Source organism: Grus americana, chromosome 2 (assembly GCF_028858705.1).
Source record: "Grus americana isolate bGruAme1 chromosome 2, bGruAme1.mat, whole genome shotgun sequence".
Classification (NCBI taxonomy): Eukaryota; Metazoa; Chordata; class Aves; order Gruiformes; family Gruidae; genus Grus; species Grus americana.
The window spans coordinates 25,981,757-26,003,239 of record NC_072853.1 but is presented as its reverse complement, the minus strand read 5'-3'; the positions used below and the strand labels follow the sequence as shown (position 1 = coordinate 26,003,239).

At 39.2% G+C, this 21,483-nt stretch overlaps 1 protein-coding gene across 7 annotated transcripts; it reads left to right on the top strand.

Moving 5' to 3' along the window:
* The first annotated feature begins 194 nt into the window (after positions 1 to 194).
* On the top strand, positions 195 to 21,240 carry NDUFAF6 (NADH:ubiquinone oxidoreductase complex assembly factor 6). 7 transcript variants are annotated; one of them, XM_054815944.1, is made up of 9 exons: positions 195 to 411; positions 3,860 to 3,959; positions 4,852 to 4,974; positions 9,928 to 9,984; positions 11,543 to 11,645; positions 14,767 to 14,900; positions 16,687 to 16,788; positions 20,540 to 20,596; positions 21,097 to 21,240. In XM_054815944.1, the coding sequence occupies exons 1-9, from the start codon at positions 230 to 232 to the stop codon at positions 21,223 to 21,225; spliced, it is 987 nt and encodes a 328-aa protein (XP_054671919.1). In that variant the 5' UTR covers positions 195 to 229; the 3' UTR covers positions 21,226 to 21,240. The 7 variants fall into 7 exon arrangements, with proteins under 7 accessions (XP_054671919.1, XP_054671920.1, XP_054671922.1 ...); XM_054815947.1 differs by having other exon boundaries at positions 249 to 385; positions 3,860 to 3,963; XM_054815950.1 differs by having other exon boundaries at positions 366 to 385.
* Positions 21,241 to 21,483: the final 243 nt, after the last annotated feature.

The window sequence follows — 21,483 nt, the reverse complement described above, 5'->3', positions numbered from 1 at the left end:
ACCACTACCAGCAGCGCCTACCTCGGGAGCCCGGAGAAACTGAGGCAAAAGCGGCACAACGGACGCCATTTGCAGGACAACAAAAGGCCGTATGGCTCCCAACAAATCCCCGGGCCGAAACCGCGCATTCTCGGGTGCCATCTACCGGTACTTTCTCCGTTAAACGTTTACACCGTGCAGGCCCCTCGGGGTTGGGGTGACTGACAGGAGGGGCGGAGCGGCGGGCACTATGGCGGCCGCCGCCATGGCGCGGGGGGAGCTGCGGCACAGGCCTTGTCACCGCATGCTGAGGGCGGCGGGCTCCCGTGGCCGGCTCCTGTGGCCAGGGCTTAGCGGCGGGAGGGCGGCAGCGGCAGGCTGGAGCCGCCCGGCGCCCGGAGGAGAGGTGCAGTACTGCGCTGAGCTGGTGCGGTGAGTGCCTGGGGTTGGGGGAGGCCTGCAAACGCGTGGGTTTCCCTCTCCTCAGGGGTCAGGGAGTCTGTCTGAGGAAGGGCTGCGAGCGCTTCCCTCCTGACGGAAAGGCTGCCGAGTTTCCTGCAAAAGCTGACTGGGGTTTCCCCCCGGCGGCCCTCGGCCCTGCCTGGGCATGTCTGGCCGCGAAAATAACCACGGCGGCCCTGAGGTGAACGGCGCCGGTGGATGGGGTTGCTCCGGGAGCTCGCCTTTTCGGGGGGAGCAACGGAAACTAGATAAATACTTGAGCTACGTGGATGATATAACCTGTAAACGGCAATTTTCCTCCTCCTGCTTCTTTCATAGCTGCTTTTCTTCTGAAATATTGAATGTTTCCATTTCTTTTTCTCAGCTTTTTGGAGAGAAAGATGAGTGAAGTGGATGTTTAAAAATAATGGATGTTTTCAGATCTTCTTGGACACTGGGAGATAGCCAAGCTTCCCAAGTACTCCTTGGAAATAAGCACAAACAGAGGAAGTCCGACAGCTGGACAGACAGCTCAAATAGCTTCTCCGACCTGAATGCAGGAGGGAGAGGAAGTCTAGTTTTCAAAAGTATCCATTTTTGGTCAAATCCAAAATGCCCTAAGAGGAGCAGGAGCATTGCTCAGGCACTTCCAGGCCATGTGATGTTTCCTGTTTGGCTTCTAGGCTGTAAACAATGTGCAAGACCCCTTAGCTGCTTTCTAGTCCATGAGAGTTCAGAGGTACAAAATAAAAAAACAAGTCTCTTTGCAAAGACTTAAGTAATTTCTCAGTAGTCCTAGATGACTCACAAAAGCAAGGAGAAGGCTTCCAAGCATGTATAGAAGTGGAACAGAATCATCTTCTCCAGACTGATGCTTGTAAAAGATACAAAGGTTCTGTGTGGTCAGCAGTGATGTTTGTCACATTTCTTTCCATTAGTTTTCCTACTTCAGTCTTAAACTTTCTGTGCAGCACCCAGCAACAGACCTTTACAGACGCATTAGAATGCATAGCCAGGTTGCATTGTCCTTGATAAAACTTCATATTACAGCTTTGTTTTCCTAGTTATACTACCCAGAATTTGTTTACCTTTTATGCAGGAGATCAGAGGCTGCATGTACAGTTAATATACAGGTAAAGTTAACATATACAGGTAAAGCATTTACAGTAACAAACAACTGTGAACAGAATAGTTACATTCTAAGGCACAGAAGCCGAGATGGTTGAATTAAAACTTTTTGTTATTTTTGTTAAAACATAAAACTTATATAAACTTATAAAAACACAAGGGCGTTCAAAATAATAAAATGAGAGATGGTGATGCTTTTGGCATCATTTAATTGAAGCTGCTGTTCACAGTAGCTCATATATTGCATGGAAATTATAAAAAATGAAGAGGAAGGAGTTACTGTTCAGTAAGAAATAAAACACTTGAGGCTATACAAGCGTCAGCAACTCCCCAGTCCTGAATGTGCATCTCCCACACATCAGGAAGAACAACTGAGTTATGCTTTAACAATGTAGATTTGTGCAACTTTTTGCAATGTGCAAGATGTCCTTTCTCTTGGGGTTTCCTTTTTCTGTTAAACAACTCTTTAAAGTAGCTTTAAGCTATTTGATTAAAAATACATTTCCCTAGTAGGTGTGTGTTCTCTCTCTTGCTGTTTATGATGTATGCTCTGGAAGACATGCTTATGGCTTGATGGTATTATGGAGTTTTATAACATGGAATAAATTCATTATACTGAAAGTCCAGTAATGGTCATATTCAACTTTTCTTCCATGTGTGGGTTCATATGTAAGCTTATACTTATTTGGGAGGGAAACTATGAAAAATAGTCCATACCAGACTTAAAGTCATTCCCTCCTTTCTTCATTCCTTACACTAATACATGAAGAGAGTTGGGGTGGAACATGATCTATAGCAATATCAGTTTTATTTTACAGGCTGAAGCTTAATGGATTTGCTTTTCTACTGTTAGGTCCAAGAGTGCACTGTCAGCATAAAATTCACATTTCCTTCTGGTGTTTTTTTTCTTAACTATTTTTTGCTACACTTAATTTTTAAGCTTAGAATAATTGAAAAACAAAACAACCAACATTCCAGCACCATTACTAGAAGGAAGACATCTCTCTCTTTTGCTGCTGTATACTTTGTGTAATGTGTTTCTTTGTTTCCTTTATGGAAATAGAGGTGGTTCAGTGTTGTGTGAACAACCCAGGCAAACTGCATAGCTAGAACTGGGAAAATGTGGCTGTAAACCTTGCAGGTCTGCCCAGGGTGGGCAATACTGGGTATTACTACAATCAGCCTTGAAAAAAATGCTAGGTTTTGAGCTGATAATACTTTCCAGAAGGTGTCTTAATTGAGGGAGGTTCGATGCCTCTGTTCTTTAATATGGTGACCTTTAAAGCCTGCTAAAATTCACAAATGATACATTTTTTTTTTGTTGATGCTTCTGGATTTGCATCAAGCTCTAAAACAAGTTTCACAACTGTTGTGAAAGCTTTAAGCATTTGCTAGTTATCAGCTGCTGTGTATTGTAGGGGTAAGAATCTCTGTAATCTTACTTCCTTTTTGTTTGCTGCTAAAAGTAGCAACCTGAATAGCCTGTGGTTTAAGCTTTGCTATTTTAAGCTCACATTCAAAAGAAATATGAGTACATGTAAGAACAGCAAACCATGAAAATGAGTAAATGTGTTTTACTTGTCCACCTGCATCTCCACTCTCAAGGTGACACTTGGAGTTGCTGGTCTTGTTCTAATGAAGAATCAGGTTACAGGCTTATCAGAAGGTACCCAAGAATGTTGTTCAAAACAAGCAGTTTAGCTTTTCAGAGGTGACCAAGTGTTTTTGTTAGCTACAGTTATGTATGATTTTGCAATTTATGATTCTGTGCACTGTGATTGTTTTTAATTTAATGGCACACCCAAGTGGCCAAACAAAGGCATATCACTCTAGATTGGCAACAAGTTACCTGCAGCAAAACTGCCAAGACCTGGAGTTTTTGTCCTTTGAATATAGTTGCCAGTAAACAACAACTTAGTGGTTAAGCAAGCGTTCTTCTGCCAAGCTCCCAAGCACAATCTTTTAAAGAAATGTGGTTTCATGTTTGGAACAGAAGTCTGGAAGTTGGACAATCTGGATTCTATTTGCAGTTCTGTCACAGCCTTGTTCCATGCCTTAGCCAAATATGTAGAGATCTGGATTTGAGAGGTGCACTGGGAGTTGAGACAGCATCCCCTATCTCTTGGAGTTTATCTTATTTTAAAATAAGCTTAAAAGCTGCTACTTTTGCAAAGTCAGAGTTTTGAACTATAACTTACTGCTTCTATTTTAGCAGTTCAGTGCTAAGTAATAGCACACCTAGTTTACATAGAGCTACACCCAAGTTACATAGAGCTATAAATAATATATGTATTTTTTCATCCTCTTATAGAAAGCGTGACTATGAAGGGTTTCTGTGTTCTCTGCTGTTACCTGCGGAATCTCGAACCTCTGCTTTAGCCTTGAGAGCCTTCAATGTGGAACTGGCTCAGGCAGGTATTAAAATATATTTGTGAACTCTGGAAATGTAAAATAACAGTTTTGATATACTAAATTACACTAGTAGGTGGAGTTTTGCCAAGATTAACTTTTTGCACTATAAGGGCCAATGAATAAATAGTGCAAGACAAGCCTCTAGTTTTGAATGGCCCTTGGAAAGTAGCCAGCCTCCCCCAATTTTTTTTTTTGTGTACCGGTTTTCTGACTGTCCTCTTTGTCGTGCATTTTAAAATTAAATGATAACAAACAGGCGGTGGTCCTTGATACTGTTACGTGATTGCATATATGTCCTGGCTTCAAGTGCAGCCACTGCATCCTATCTGTAGGTCTGTCAAAAGCTTGGATAATATAGTAAGTCCCAGGTCTTTGTTGGCAGAAGCTAGGTGATGGAAAGGCTGCCAAGAGGGAAGTTTGTAATTACAGAGTTATGGGAGGGGAGTGGCTGCAGTCTCTCCCCTTTGCTAGGTGGCCTGAAACTGCCAGTGCAACCAGGAAAGTTGGTAATGCTTGCCAGAAAGGAGTAATCTGGGAAATGTGCTGAGCAAGCAGAATCCAAGATCAACTTCTGTGGGCTGCGCTTCTGCCAACCTGTGGCGCTGCCCTCGCTGCTGTTACCGCTGCTGCTTTTCCTGCTGGGAAGCAAGCCAACGTGAGGATCGCCCAGAACTTAATTTCTCTGGGTTTCAAAGTCAGGTTGTAGTGAAGATTTTTTTTTTTTTTTTTTAACTCTCTGTAGTGTTTATATGCTTTGAAGAGTAAACAGAAATTCAGAACTGAGCACTTTCCCTACTGAGTTTGGCTGTGTCCTGTGTCTGTCTTTCCAGTGTTGATAGACCAAGTGCTTTAAAGACACTGTGAATTTCACTCCAGATGTATCCTTTCCAGATTAAAGACTCCATAACTCAGAAGACTACGGGTTTGATGCGAATGCAGTTCTGGAGGGAGGCTGTGGAAGATATATACTGCGACAACCCACCACATCAGCCAGTTGCTACAGAGCTGTGGAGGGTAAAATATACCTTTATTGTCCTAAGATTCACTTAAGTAAAATGTTACTGTGGGGAATAATGTCATTCTTTTGTGTGTGCTGTGTTGCACAGTTAACAGCATTATTTTATATGAAATAGATAATGTAATGTAAATTGTGTTTGTGTGTGATGGAGCTGGTGCTGGAGCTTGTCCAAAGAAGTGCAATGAAGCTGGTGAAGGGTGTAGAGCAACAAGTCTTACGAGGAGCAGCTGAGGGAACTGGGGTTGTTTAGCCTGGAGAAAAGGAGGCTGAGGGGAGACCTTATTGCTCTCTACAACTACCTGAAAGGAGGTTGTAATGAGGTGGGTGTTGGTCTCTTCTCCCAAGTAAGAAGCAATAGGACAAGAGGAAATGGCCTCAGGTTATGCTAGGGGAGGTTTAGGTTAGATATTAGGAAAAATGTCTTCACCGAAAGGGCTGTCAATCATTGGAACAGGCTGCCCAGGGAAGTGGTGGAGTCACCATCCCTGGAGGTATGTAAAAGCCATGTAGATGTGGTGCTTAGGGACATGATTTAGTGGTTGGACTTGGCAGTGCTGGGTTAACGGTTGGACTCGATGATCTTAAAGATCTTTTCCAACCAAAATGATTCTATAATTCTATGTTTTCAGTTACCTACAACCAAAGAGCAGAGTGGGAGAAGGAGGATATTTAGTTAGGACCTACTTGGAGGGTCAGAATCTGCTTTTTTCTTTTCTGTTTAGGTGAAGGACAGAGTAAATTGTAGCACGCTGTAAGCTGATAGCAAGTGAAGTGCATAAGTATACTTTCGTGAGCCAGTGCTAGTCCTGCCTGAAGAGATTAAGCTGTACAAAAAGACAGGAGACTAAGCACAGAGGTTAAACTAGTAAATAGGATATGAGGAAAAGCCCAAGACCTTCAGACCTAGTTACTGAATAATAGGAAGAATCTTAATACAGTCTTCTCCTTGCATGAAGAGTTGCTTGATGACTTCTATTTATGCATTATGTTTTGCACAGATCCTTCTGTGTGCATTGAGTAACGGGGAATATACTTGTGAACTTAACAGTTTATTTTTACCAAGATGCCTCAGTTCTGCTGGCAGTAGAACATCACACATAAAGTACACCTACAGATCTGTTCCTCTGCTGCTCATGGCCAGAGAAACAGACTTTCTTGCAAAATTTTTTTGTTTCTAGTTAGGACTGTCATTGATATGTTTCGTGGATGATTGAAGGTCTGAAGGCAGTGTAAATGGATTTCCCCTTGATGCTGACACAAAACCACAGAATAATTCAATTTATAGGGATCTCTGGTTGTTTTGTAGTCCAACTTGCCACTTGAAGGACTAATGTCAAAGTTAAGATTAGGTTGTCAGGGTCACATCAAGTTGAATTTTTAATTTCTTCAGGGATGGAAATTCCATACATTGCTAACTTGTCATCTTAGGGCCATGGACCACAGCAAGTCTTAGAACCTTCCAAAAAGAGCAGCTACCATAAGGCCTCTAGTTTGTAAGATAAGAACTTGCATTTAAACTAAAGATCTCTGAGCTCCTGGACAGGAAAAGCTGCAGTTTGTCTACATCTCAATAGCTGAACACAGTAAACATAGATCCCACCGGTAGTTAGGTTTATGGACCTGCTGAAAAACAGTCAGTAAAATGTGGAGTCCTCATCCAAGTATTCATCTGCATTGTTCCTGTTAAAAGCCTGGGAAAAAGCAGGACGCATTGGGTTAGAATAATGCAGTTCCTGCGGGATTAGAGTATTTCACTTGTTGCTATTTGCATCCACTCTGCTGCACCTCTGAGACCACAAAAATGAGTCCTTTCTGAATCCTCTTTCAATGATTTTTGGCAGTGCTGAAACTGTGGCCTCTCCCTGACTCTTCCTCCTTCATATGTGAAATAAAGCATAAGTGAGCATTTGTTCCTGTCTGTCAGTGCTCATGTTTAGATTAAAATTGGGATTTAAAGGAGATAGTTTGTTTAACTAAGAGGAAACATAGGTAAAGCCAAGAAATAAAATAAAATAAAAACACCTGTTACAGTCACTTTTAGGAGGACCAGAGCTATTCATAGGTGTCTCCAGCTCAGATAAAGTGTGTGCCTTAGCCACAACAAAGCGTTCGTACAGTTAGAATGAAGACTGGCAAAGGCTGTGAGCCTTTTTATGGGATTGTGGGAGTTGAAGATGCGCCTAGGGTGATATTTTAATGCAGACATTAAAATGCAGAATTGGTCGTTTTGCATGTCAACCTGTCTGTGCCTTTGCTTTTTATTTCTTTCTTTCTGTCTCTCTTCCAGCATATGGCAAACTTCCCAGGAACAAGATCGTTTTCTGCCCAAATGCTTTTGTCTCCTTTCCAAGGAGGAACTTGCTTTAGTGTAGTTTGACTTATCTTTGTTTCTGAAGATATCCTCTCATTTAGTTGTCTGAGTGGGTTAGGTACAAGTTAGTTTTGGGTATGATTGTATATATTCTGTTCTTTTGACCGCTTTTAATTTCAGGCTGCTTGTGTGTGTATTAATGCCAGGCAGAAATGTTTATTACCAGAAGAGTAACTTATAAAAAACTCTGAAACATTGTCATGGTTTAACCCCAGCCGGCAACTAAGCACCACACAGCTGCTTGCTCACTGCCCCCCTCCGTGGTGGGATGGGGCAGAGAATCAGAAAGATAAAAAACTGGTGGGTTGAGATAAAAACCAGTTTCGTAATTAAAAAAAATAACAATAATAAAAATGAAATTTGTAAGGAAAAGAGGAAACAAGAAAGAAAAATAAACCCCAAGAAAGACAAGCGATGCAAATGAACACAATTGCTCACCACCAACCAACCAATGTCCAACCAGTCCCTGAGCAGCAGCTCCCCCCCCAGGCCAACCTTCCCCCTAGTTTTATTGTTGAGCATGATGTCATATGGTATGGAATATCCTTTGGTCAGTTGGGGTCAGCTGTCCTAACTGTGTCCACTCCCAACTTTTTGTGCACCTCCAACCTACTCACTGGCAGGGCAGTGTGAGGAGCAGAGAGGCCTTGATGGCACCATGGAAGCACTGCTTCACAGTAACTAAAACATCAGTGTGTTATCGACACTGTTTTCAGCACAAATCCAAAACATGGGCCCATACAAGCTGCTGTGAAGAAATTTAACTCTATCCCAGCCAAAACCAGTACAATATTCAGATGTAAATTATTCAGATACTGAGATATCAATTGCAACCCTTTCCAACAGCTAAGACTGCTGGTCATACTCCTTTCTCACAAACAGAAAGTTGGTTATGAAGTGGAAGAAAGAATTGACCTATCTCTGTGGTAAGATTTTACCTTACATATGATTTCTCTAAAGGAAGACCCATATAAGACAATCCAAACAGAACTGGTTGTGAAATAAGATGCTGAAAAAAATAATTCAGAAAGTATTTCCAGGAGCTCTTATAGCTCTGAACACTGCAGAGCGCTGGAGCAAACTAACAATCCAACCTGACCTAGTGACTTTTGCACTCAAGATGTGATTTTATTTCTCCATTTCAGCAAATAGCCCAAGAATGACCTATTTGAAGAGTACAGCTTCACAAATGTCCAGGAATGTCACTGCAATTCTTAGAAAGAAGGATTTGGAAAGTTTTGCACAGCATATTTTCTGTATACTCTTTTCTTGATCTTGAGTTTGTCTGAGGACAATTTTCATTTTTGAGAAGAAATACTAATTTATCATGTTAAATGTGTTCCTGAAGTTTTGTATATCCCAGAGTACTGAAATTTGGATTCCATGAGTTTTGTGCACTAGTAAAGTATATAAATAGCCTTTAATAGTATTTCTAGAATTATTAATAGCTCAACTCTCAGTGACTAATATAAACTTACATGGCAGCTGTATGATATTTGGTTTTATTTACCTGTCCATTTTGAACATATGAAAAATGAGGCCTCTCCATTTCTGTGGAATAAGCCGATTTTCAAAACTTCTGAAAAATGGGGACCTGTGTGTTTGAAGGAAGGTAGCTCAAAATGGATGTAATGTACAAATTGGATAATTTAGCACAACTCAGTTTGGTGCTTTGAGTCTTGACCTATGACTATTTCAAGGATTTCATTTACAAAATGATACTCAAGATGAACAAAAGAGAAGCAAAGCTGACATTTGTAGTTGTAACTTAAAATTTGCATTTTCACATACCAAGTACTTCCTCAAGCAGATTTTGTTGAATCAACAAGAAGATCTAGTCTTGTCAAACCTTGAAAAAATACTTACAAATATAATGGATGTAAAAAAGAGACTGAAAAAAAGGCTAAGATTGTGAGAAATCTGCTCCATACGTTTTGTTTATAAATATTTATGTGTGTTTGTAGCTTTTCTGACAATGTGATCTGCAAAATTCAGTGTGTGTAAGTAAGTGGATTGAAGGTAAGTTGATAGAATGGTACAGGAAGGAAGTCAAATACAAGATAAGAGTCAAAGGAAGAATGTGTGAATATGAGATGCTGTGGGATACTTTTTTAAACAAAACCATAATAGGATGCTGTGTTTACAGTACGTATTGGTATGTTGTACTGACGTTTTCTTGAAAATGTACAGGAGAAATCTTTTTATTGTTTGACTCCGGAGGAAACTGTGTTCTCTTTGGACAGTCAACATAGTGATCTGCAAATATTTTGTGGGACCGTATGGCTCCGTGAAAGAATAAATTACTTTCAAAAATATTTTTAAAGAAATGCTTTTAGTTAACTGGCTTGACATCCAAGATTTCATTTTTTATGTGCAACAACTTGTAACAAATGCCAGTTGAAAATTTTTGTGTTTCAAGAAGATTCTCATTTTCCACTGACATGCCACTTTTGATTTAACCCAGTGAATACAATCCCTGTAAGAAAAGGATTATCTAAAATATATTTTAGCCTTCAGAATGCAGAAGTACTATCACTTTGTATACATTGACATGGATGTTCTATTTCATAATTTTCAGGCTGTCAAGAGGCACAACTTGACTAAAATGTGGTTCATGAAGATCATTGATGAAAGAGTAAGTATTTACCATTCAAAGTGTGATTCTGTTTTTCATCGTATTTGGTTTTTTTCCCTCCTTATTTTTATGTGCTTGTGTGTAAAACAAAAGCTTTTCTGGACAGTAGTATTTCTCTTTAAGAATGGTATTGCTATATTTCCTTTTAATTCTCCCTTGATGCCCCTACTCATAATTTCTGCTCTTTCTGGCCAAAATGGCTAATAGAATCCTTTGTTTATTTTTGCTTTAAAATAGATGTAGTTTGTGAGTCCACATCTTTCTTGTTCCCTGCTCTGATAATCAGTGTATCTGTGTTCGTGTTTTCTATTGCCTGTCTCTGTTCCTGCTTTAAAGTGGTTACCCCTAGAGGCAATCCATTGGGAGTTACACTTAGATACCTTTTTGTATGTAATGGGGTATGTTCCATCCTTTGGGATTAAGTATTATGGTCTCCATATGCAACTGTTAAGAATTCTGGAAAACTACATGTTAATAGAAATGGAAATCAAGGTGTGCAAGAAGAGAAACTCATACATGGTCTCTTTTTGTGCCATTGCAATCCTGCCCCAAGAGAAAGGACATCTTCCATATTGCAAAAGGTTGCACAAATTTACATCATTGGCATCATCTTACTCCTCCTCACCTCTTTTCTTACCTTGTCAATTTTGCCCCTAAATAGGCTTCTCTTGTGATGAGTCATGGATCTAAAATCTCAAAAATTAAATGACCCATCCGAACCTTTCTGTTACACTTTGCTGCTTCTCCTTATGATGGCTGTGGAGTTTTTTTCTAAGCAGTGCTGTAAATTGGAGCATTCCCCTTTTTCTGGGGAAAAAACAAGAGGAAGAATTTCACTGGTACAGTGATGCTGCCACCAACTCTTGACACAAGGGCAAGAATGAACAGCTGAGGGCAGGAATTTCTTACGCTAGCTTTGCTGCTAGAGTTGGTGTCTTGTAAAGTTAGACCTTGAAAAAATTGATTGTCAATTACTTGTGGAGTGTCATTGCTATGAAAGACTTCAGAGTTTTTTTAATCTTCAGATTGGTTTTTAATCTTAAGACTGGTATGCTTTAACCACAAAAGCCCCTAGGGACAGGAAGAATGATGGAGGGTGTTACATTTTTTGGGATATTTGCATATGACTTTGAAACTTATATGTGTATTTGATGGATTGATTTTTGTGCATGTTTTAAAAATTACATTCCTATTTATCTAAATTTCTCTGTGCCTCAGATGCAATTTAAGTATTAAAATTGGCAACCCTGTAGTTTAAGAATACCATATGATGTTTTGGTTTGGCTGTATTTTTTATGAAGAATTCAAATTTCTTATTATTGCAGAAGTTATTTTTGCTCCAGCTTGGCTGCAGTTGCATGTTGTTATTTGGTGAAATTAGACTTGCTGTAAGCTTTAATGACTACTTCTATCTGAGTTTATACTCTTTCTATCTCTTAATTATGTCCTTTTTTTTTTTTTTTCTAATAGTGGATTAGGCTGACCTGGCTGTAATAATAAACTTGCACAAATAGCAGTTATATTTACATTTTACTGAAGTTCTGTGTTCATATTACAGGAGAAAAATTTGGATGATAGAGCGTACCGTAACATCCAGGAGCTTGAAATGTATGCTGAGAACACTCAGAGCGCTCTCTTGTACCTCACCTTGGAAATGCTGGGTAGGTGTTTTCCCCTTTTTAGATTTTGTTGATGACTCATTAGTGCAGGTACAATATTTATTGATGTTTCAAAAAAACTCACTCTTTTTGCACTGTAGTTTAATTTCAGTAAAAGTTGTCTTAGGTAATACTTCAGATGTCTTTTGAACGCTCAACCATAAATTTGGAATCTTAATGTACCTGTCCTAGAACTACATACTTTCCTTAGAAGCTGCTCAGTGGAAAGCTCATCGAAGTGCGGTTTCCTACCGCTCTTTTCTGTGCGGCTTAACACTTTTTTCTTGCTCCTGTTACAGACTGTGGTAAATGCAGCTCTTCACCGTGTTTTCCAATTGTCCCACTTAGAATCACAGAATCTTAAGGTTGGAAAAGACCTCTAAGATCATTAAGTCCAACTGTCGACCCAGCACCACCATGTCTACTAAACCATGTCCTGAAGTGCCACACCTACACGTTTTTTGAACACGTCCAGGGATGGTGACTCCACCACCTCTCTGGGCAGCCTGTTCCAATGATTGACAGCCCTTTCGGTGAAGACATTTTTCCTAATGTCCAATCTAAACCTCCCCTGACACAACTTGAGACCATTTCCTCTTGTCCTATTGCTTGTTACTTGGGAGAAAAGACCAACACCCACCTCGTTATGACCTCCTTTCAGGTAGTTGTAGAGAGCAATCAGGTCTCCCCTCAGCCTCCTGTTCTCCAGGCTAAACAACCCCAGTTCCCTTAGCTGCTCTTCATAAGACTTGTGCTCCAGAACTTGTCAGAATACAAAATGCTGTAGTCATTCTGCAGCTGTTGTTCTATATTGCAGTGATGTACACTGGTTATCTTGAAACAGGTGACTTGACAACCTATAAGCTTCCCTTGGTCATGTTGTAAATTTGGGTCCAAATCCTCTCCCCTTCTTAAAAGTAGGTTAAATATCAATAATCGAATAGCTAGAAGAATTGCAACAAAGGTAATAGGATCCTTGTGGTTAAGAGCTAGTATCTGTGTCACGTCTAATATGAGAGTCACAGATTGGGAAAGAACTCTTTGTTTGCAGTGAAGAAAAGGATGACTTTCTTCTAGGTATCTGTTGCATTAGGGAAGTATTCCCTATATGAGCTCCAATGTAAACAAAGCATGAGAATTATTATTATTTGATAATATTTAGTATTATAGTAGCAATATTTTCCTTTTGCTTATCGGAGTAGCCTGATGGAAGGCCAATGCTGAGGTTAAGAGTTTAAAAAGTAGGGAGATATGGTGAGCACATTCTTAGGAAGAAATGAGGAACCTGTCTCTTAACATCTGATGTTCTCTTCCTCAGTAGGAAATCAGTGAAATGTTGCAAGTGTCTTTCTGAACTTCTGACTGAAAAAATGTAGAAGTATGAGAAATATCAGCATCTTCCATTCTGAGAAATGTCTTCGATCCTGAAGAAGTTCTGTCATGCTTGGGTCACTCCTGATACAAGTCAGATGATCCTCCTCTTGAAAATCTGTTATGAGGGCTCTGGATTTTCTAGGTGCCCTATTGTCGTGTTTATCTTCTCTTAAATATACCAATGTAACAAAATATCTAAGCAAAAATCTCCTTCACTGCATATTAAACAGTTAACTTCTGCAGGGTTTTTTTCCATAAATGGAGAAAATAATTGAACACAGCCCTTTTCTTGGTGTTTCCCATCAGCAGTCTTTTCTAGATGAGGGGGACCTAGTTTCATTATAGGCCATGTTTGCCAAATTTCTTGTGCTTTTTAGTTTCTTTATTCCTGACCTGTCTCCAGTTTGTGTGTACCTCTCCCAGTAGTAGTGCTGCTTTATTCTTACCGATTTTGGGTCACTTCTTTTGTCAAGCGCATTCTGACCGGTAATCTTGTTATCCAAAATCCTGGTACTTCCTCCCAGGTCCTGTCATTTAAAAATATTAATATTGTGCTCTGATTCATTGCCTAAGTAGTTAGGAATCTGGTACTACTCAAGAATTTTGTTAAACCTCTTCAGAACCTCATTTTTGGGATGTATTCCCAGGTTGAGCATGAGTACCTGCTAACTTAAGCTTTTTTTTTTTTTTTTTTAATTCCTAGTTATATGTAAAGCCTGAGCTGCCCAGACAGTATCAATAAGTTATATCTGTTGCTTCCTCCAAGCCACACTGCTTTCTGCTGCCATTGCCAAAATAAGTCCATGTAGTCTACCTATAGTCACTGTTTCACAAAGGGCTCTGAGACCCACGCAAGGCTGAGGCAGGCTTGGGCAGTGAATCTGGCATGCCCAGTATCATTTTCCGATGTCAGTTAGGCTCTTGGTCTATAATTCCTGTATCCTCATTTCTTTCTTTGTAGAATGCTGCTTCTCTTAGAGTTTTTGTGAATTTAATTTCAGTTCCTTTAAATTTTCATTTTATCCCAGGTCAGTCCTCTGAAAACATTATGGCTTTATGATCAGTCTAAGCCAATCTTGCATGGTCTTGCCATGAGGAGTGATGGTGCTGCTCTGCCCCATTCATCTCCCTCTTCCAGTTCTCACGGTTGTGTGACCATGTAGTAACTAAAGTTAGTTTTCCATTGCTTTGGTGATCTGATTCAATTTGCCATTCTGCTGCCTCATTGCCCGTGACAGCACAAGGGAGGTGGCAGAAATACAGGTTCGCAGAGGGGGGAAGCATAGGATCATTCTGTCTGGCTTCAGTACACTGCTGAATCAGCTGCAGCTAATCATGAAACCACGCTGTAAGCATTAATGCTTGTCAGGAATCTCACACTTGAATGACTTTTTCTGGCAAGAAAAACAGTTCTTGGAATACTGTTATCCTGGGAGGGAACATGCCAATGAAAATGAGTTTGTGTACTGATGTATTATATCTGAATAGGTGCCACTCTGCTAAGTATACCCTTTGCAGAAACTGCAACAAGCTAAGAGGCATCTTGCTCCTGAATGTGAAAATCAATGAATTTGCCTGCTGCTTTGCACCTCAGATGAGATCTCAAGGCAATTTATGAACATACACAGTCCTGTCATGGACCAATGCACTTAGCTTTCCTTAAATATGACTCTGATATGCATCAGGGAAGACTATACCTCTCAAAACGCCTGCCAGTATGTTTCTAAACATATTATTTCTGCAATTTTAGGTGTGAGGGACATCCATGCTGACCATGCAGCCAGTCACATTGGGAAAGCGCAAGGCATAGTTACCTGTTTAAGAGCAACTCCCTATCACAGTACAAGACAAAAGGTCTTTCTTCCCATGGACATTTGTATGTTGGTAAGAGAAACAAGTTATCTGGAATTGAACAGTATAGGGTTTCGAACTGTGTCTCTCAACGCTACATATTAGATCATAATTTATTAGGCCAGAAACAGAACACCTTTTTTCTTTAACTCTTTCTGATATGGCCTAGTAATATGCCATTGTCATGGTTTTATGTCTTGTGGGAGGTAAGAGGAGTCACCTTCATGAAACTCTAGGATTTCTGGTTTGGTTTTTCTTTTTATTCTTTTAATTAAATGTAGTAGTATGTTAGCTTTCAGGAGTTTTTCCATTAATGTGTAGTAATACACATGTGGAATGGGGCTTGGGTTTTGGGGGATTTTTTTTTTTTCTTTTTTCTTTTCCTACCCCCATGAAGGAAGCACTGTGAAAAATTTTACTTCTCAACAACATTCTCGGGTTTCTCTTTACTACCTTTTCATAAATGTGCTAGTGGTTTTGGCTTTTTGGATTTTTGGGTGGTGGGGGTTTTTTTTGTTATATATTTGATAGCTATAAGCATACATTCCATACATTGCTGTAGGAGATGGTATAGTCCTCCAATTTAAACTGTACACGTAATTTGCATTGGAATTAAGCAGATCTTGCAATTTGGATAAAATGGGATTAAAGCTCAAATTTTTTCATTAATGTTCTCTGGCTAGACCTGTAGGCATCGCAGCTGTTATTCCTTCATCTCCAGTCTTTATTTTTAAATGTTAATGCTGTTCTTTTTATACTTTAACCAAAATTTATGTAATTATGGTGATGCTTAAGGCAGTTGTGTTAGTATTTTCCGAGTATCAATACAATTGAAAGTTTTGATTTGAAGTTTAGTAGTTTAGGCAGTTGTAAAAACCGCAGATACTAATATAGGTAAGGGTTATAAGACTGCAGAAAGGAGCTGCTCCCTGCTTTCAGCCCTTCTGGGACTGGATTGTATGGGAGGCCTTCCAAGTTTTTAGCTTTTCAAACATAGCCTGAAAATTCACAGTCATTCCTTGCCACGGAAGGTGTTTTATAGCGAAACTGTAAAAACAGCTTGCATCCCTTCTGTGCAGACTGAGCATCTCGTAAGCATTGCCAGCGCAAGTATCACAGAGTTCTAGTGATCTCCTGTGAAGCCTATTTACCTGCCTGCCTTTACATAGCTTTCACGTGCCTGAGTGTTGTTGAGAACAATGGGCAACTGGTGCAATTCTGAATATACCATATTATGTCTTACATTGGTCACTATAGTCAAAGAATAAGTTTGGGGTTTTTTTTTTGGGGGGTGGTGGGTTTATTCTGTTGGGTTTGGGTTTTTTTGTTTGGTTTTGTGGAGTGGGTTTGTTTGGGGTTTTTGGTTTTCTTTGGTTTTTTTGCAAGCCTGGTGGTGCACACCAATTACAAGATAATGACTTCATAAACCAGATTGGCATCTGTGTTAGTTGTTCCTGTCTTCTGCTTAACGTTGATTCTTGGATTATGGTTTTAAAAATTGGGCATCTAAACTGATCTAAATTCCCAAAACTTTAAAATCAGACTTGGTTATCTGACTGACCACAAAGTCTTTAGAGAGCAAACTCATGCAGAGAGAGTCTGTACCAACTGTTCTCTTTGTTCTCTTGATTTTTTTTTTTTCAAAATGATTGACAAAAAGGGAAATAAAAAAGGAGGCGGCAGTGGTAAAACATTTAGGCTGTTTCAGTCTTGTGTCATTAGTTTGGTTGCTGGGACAGGTTTTTGAGAAGCTAAAATGGAAACGATATTTATTGAGGGTTTTTTCTCTGTGATTTTTTTTTTTCCTTCCTATGTCTAGCATGGAGTTTCACAAGAGGATTTCATAAGAGGCAAGCAAGAGAAAAATGTGAGAGATGTAATTTATGACATTGCCAGCCAGGCCCATATTCATCTAGAACATGTGAGACTCTTTCCCTTTTATTTATTTAAATAAACATAATTGATGCTAATCTTCACAAAGCATTGTGCATATGTGTTGTTAGAAGACTTACAGCTGCATACTTAATTTTAAATATTTTACCTTTAATTACTTTGTTTAAATTAAAAAAAAAAAACAACAAACCACCACACAAAACCTTTAAATATTACAACTACTTCTGTACGAATATTATATTTATCTGTATGTACAGGAGGCAATTTACTCACAGCCAGGTCCAATTGCATAGATATAAATACTGCCTAAAAGCTTTATTACTGGAAGAGAAACTTCAAGCAGACTTTTACAAATGCAACTACATGCCAGCATGGGATCAGCACCATAGAAAGCATTTTTGCATATGGCATTTCACAGCCCAGTGGAATGGCTGCCAGGAAAGGAGAGCACGTTGCCTTTAACTGCTGGTTAGTCTGTGTGGGAGGGGGAGATTCATTCCCTAACATGACCAGCCATACTCAAAGCTATGTTGGGAAAAGTGCTTTCTGTTTATTTCTTTCCTGGCTCACAGCCAAGTGAATTAGGAAAGACTTTATTTGCTTGGAACAGTGGATAATGAATCCCGAAGAACTGCAGAGTCCTATTCTATTTTTATTTTATGCTCTTATTTTAGCTACACTCTGAATTGCTTGTTGGTACATAATACAAAAGCAAAAGAATGTTTCATCAGCAATGCTGTGTCTGCCTTTATCTGGAAAACAAAACTTGCAAGAAGCACTGTGAAGGGTTTCTTATGTCTGCAAGAATATGTACGCGTATACTTTGAGTATTGCACCCAATATTTCCAATCAAGGTAGTCTGAAAAGATAACCACTTCAAAGTAAATGCAGAGACAAATCTGGCATTTCTTTACACCATTAATATAATCCTCAATTGCAGTGTTACCTGTGATCACAGCGTTTTATGCAATAGAGGTAGAAGAGCCTTTCTTCATTTTTCTGAAGGTAAAATGAGGCATCCCTGGTTTGTCCAGTCAGTGGTTAGTTAGTTGATTAATGGGGGGTTTTTTTGTTAATAATATGTAGCCTTGGGCTTTATTTTTGATACAGACTATTTATAATTTGCATTTAATGCATTCCTGTTCATGTTGTTTCATCTGATGTCTCAGGTTTTGTTGTCACATGCCCAGGGAAACTGCTTATTCCATTTAGAAGCAGGGAACAGAGACAAAGAAAATGCAAGGTCAAAACTGTCCGCTCCCTTTGTTCAAGCTGAAATATTTTGATTTTTTTTTTTATTCCCTACCCCTCAACCCATAATGCACAGCATATAAAACCAGTTGACTTTGGTTGCAGCTGTGGCTTTCAAAAATGCCAAGTGCCTGGCCTGAAATGCTTCATATCAGGGATGGGAGGCATGGAAAATGAGCAATATGTATTTATTGTCCAGCTGTTTAAAATTTGGTTGCTGGTATTGCATGGAAACTTTGGGACAGAAGCAGGGAGAGAATTCAGTTCTTCAGATCCTTTCAGATAATTTGATAATTCCAAGCGTGTTGGTCCCCTGGCTCCCAACGCACCAACCAGCTTCTGAAGAGAACGGGCAGAACCTTACCACCCCTTCCTTCCCACTCCGTTCCTAGAGTCCTGCCCATGTTATGCACTGGAAGGGTCCTATGGAAAATATGCAATGTGATCATGTACTTGGAGGCTATTCAGAAAAGTATAAACACAAGGAAACCAGATCAGGGCAGCATTAGCATTTTATTCAATTGAATGTTGATCTTGGCATTCTCCCTACCCACTTTTTTTTTTTTTTAAATGGATGGGTTATCATCAGCTTAATTAAAATAAAAAGTTCCTCTTTGAATACTTGTTTCCAGCTTCCATCATCAGTGAAGAATAATTGGCAGTGCAGGTTCTCTAAAGTGTTCAAATCACTTGAACTGGCAATAACTGGCAGTAATAGCAGGGTATTAGCCTCCTTGATAATCAGATGGTCTTTGTTAATGCAAGGATAAAGATACTTTCTCCCCTAATGGATGAAATGGGCTTTTGCTGGCAACATTTGCTGCGTATTTCAAGACTTTAGGTGAACGTAATGGGCTGATGCCTTCAAACACATCGTGTTCTCCCATATAAAATCGCCCTCTTGTTTTGCCTGAGTGTCTTTTCAGCCACTTACCCTCTGTCTTAGTTGGAATTACAGGGTAGGGTAAAGTTTAAACCTGCAGAGAGGCTTCAACAATCTCAGTGTTTGTTACACAAACCACATATTTTGGAGGATGAGGGTAACAGTTACCAGGCCCATTTCACAGTCAGAAGAAATATAATCCTTAAATGCTAAATTAAGGATTAATGATGTTACATGAAGCATATTGTAGTAATGTGGCACTTAATCTTGGAAGAAAAGTTTCTGAATTGTGGTCAGCTCTTCCTGATGCTGCAACTGATGACCAGCAGAGGGCAAAATAAGGTAATGAAGATTGCAGTTTTCTTTAGGAATTGTGTATTTTATTAGAACAAAAGCATATAATAAAAGTGGTCTGCCAGTCCCACAGTGATCCTTTTGAAAGCCTGTGAATACATTTACATGTTCCCCCTCTTTCTCTTAAGTACTCCCTCTCCCATTCCTCTATAAAAAGAAGGTTTCCTTTTGGCTTTTTGCATTTATCTCAATTATGTTAGATCATTATGGACTCAATCTACCAAGGAAGATAACATGCTTTCTGCAACCCATTCCAGGTTAAGAAGGTCAAGCAAGGGTACTTTCTTTTTTCATCTCATAATTAATAATAGTAAGGCAGAGCATTAGATCAGGGAAGAGCATTTTTATTTTTATATATATATATATACACACACACATGCATGCACTCACACACTCTCTCTCACTCTGCTACATCTTGAAGTTTTAAAATAATTTGCCCTCTGAAAAGATTCAGTATTTTTCCCTACTAAAGTTTCAGCCTGATTTTCTCAGTTGTCTGGAAACATCCATGGAAAACTACCAGAAACTCATTCATACTCATCAGTATTCATAAAGGGTTGGTTGGGTTGGTTGGGTTTTTTTAACATGTAAGAAAAGACAAAACAAGGAGGGATTTTGTATTTATAAATAAGCATTACAGGAAGATTTGCTTCAGCTCTGTTACATGTACCTGAGTTGTGCGTGGGTTTAAATTGTAGATTTGATTCAGCCATGGTTTAGACTCTGTTTATACATAGATACTGAGGACCCGAGGCATTGAGATCCTTTCAGAGTCTCATAAATGTAAATGGAGCATAACTGGGCTTCTGGGAATGATGGGAACACTGGACCAAAAAGATGCACTCAGAGAAATGCATTTCTGGTCTTCCATTATTTCTGTCTCTTGGGAAGAGTTATTTGGCAGGGGAAAAAAAGTGTTAAACCATATTTATTAAATCAGATGCAACTTGGAACTTTGTCAGAACGAGGGATGCTAATTTACTTTGGTTTATTATATGTAAACTGTAAGGTTGTCAAAACACAGAAGAATTTTAGCAGGCCTCTCCCAGTATTACGTACTTTCTGTGTAATTTTGTGTACAAGGAGGGATGATGCTAGCTTGAACGTAATGAAAAGTTATAGTTTCAGAATGTCAAAATAAAAAGGAATGAAGTTTGTAATACAGTCTGTTGGCTCTAACCATTATATATAGTACTTGATGTTTAATCTGAAATGTTAAATTCTCCTGATAAGCACATTTGTTTTTTGTGATTTTTTTTTTTTTCTCCCATCTTACCCCATTTACTTTCAGGCTAGGTCTTTCAGTAAGAAAGTTCCTGTGAAGGCATACCCTGCTTTTTTCTGTACGGTGGGTGTGATATCATGCAATCTTTAAGTGATGGACTCATTTCTGTGCTAATATGTTTGTGAAGAGTATCAAATTAAGCATGGTTAACTAATGCTTCATGTGTCTATTTTGGGAGGATGTAATACCTAAAACTTGTGAAAATCATACTGTGCGCCTCACTCTGGAACCTCGTAGTTTTGATGAACGCTTTAATCCTTCTTCTTTAACTACCTCATTTCGCCCAAGATGTCTGTATATTCATAGACCATTGTTCCAAGGGCCCAAAATCTTGTCTATTTTTATAAGTTGCTGTTTGGTCTAGTAGAAGATAATGCTTCTCTTCACAAAACCTGCCTTTTTTGTATCCTTTGAATGTGGTGGTTATGCTGCCAGTTAGTAAAACAGGCAAATTCTCAAGCCTTTTTGTGGTTCCTCATTTGGTTTCATGTATTGCTTTTTAAACTTAATGCCCAATTATTTATATGCACCATATGGACTAAGCTTTTTTCCTTCTTTTCTAGGTTGCTTTAGATGATTATTTATGTAATATGCGAAAAGTGGACTTCAATATATTTCATCCAAGTTTACAAAAGAAGAGTACGTTATTACCACTGCATTTATATATTAGATCTTGGAAAAAAACATATTAAAGTTGGTTTTCTTTTAATATGCGTTCAGAGTGCTGCATTTTTTCTTTCATATATTAACTTGTTAGAATTGTTAAGTGTCTAACTTCACACTTCTGCAAAGTGCAGTTCCTGGGAACGGCAGATGCACATGAACTGTAGCTGTCAGCTTGCTGGCACTAGTTAAGTTTGTTCTTGGAATATTAGGCTGATATCTCTGCTTCGCATGTCTGCCAAGTCATATGTCCTTGTCTGAGATTGCTGTTATTACAGGAAAGACAA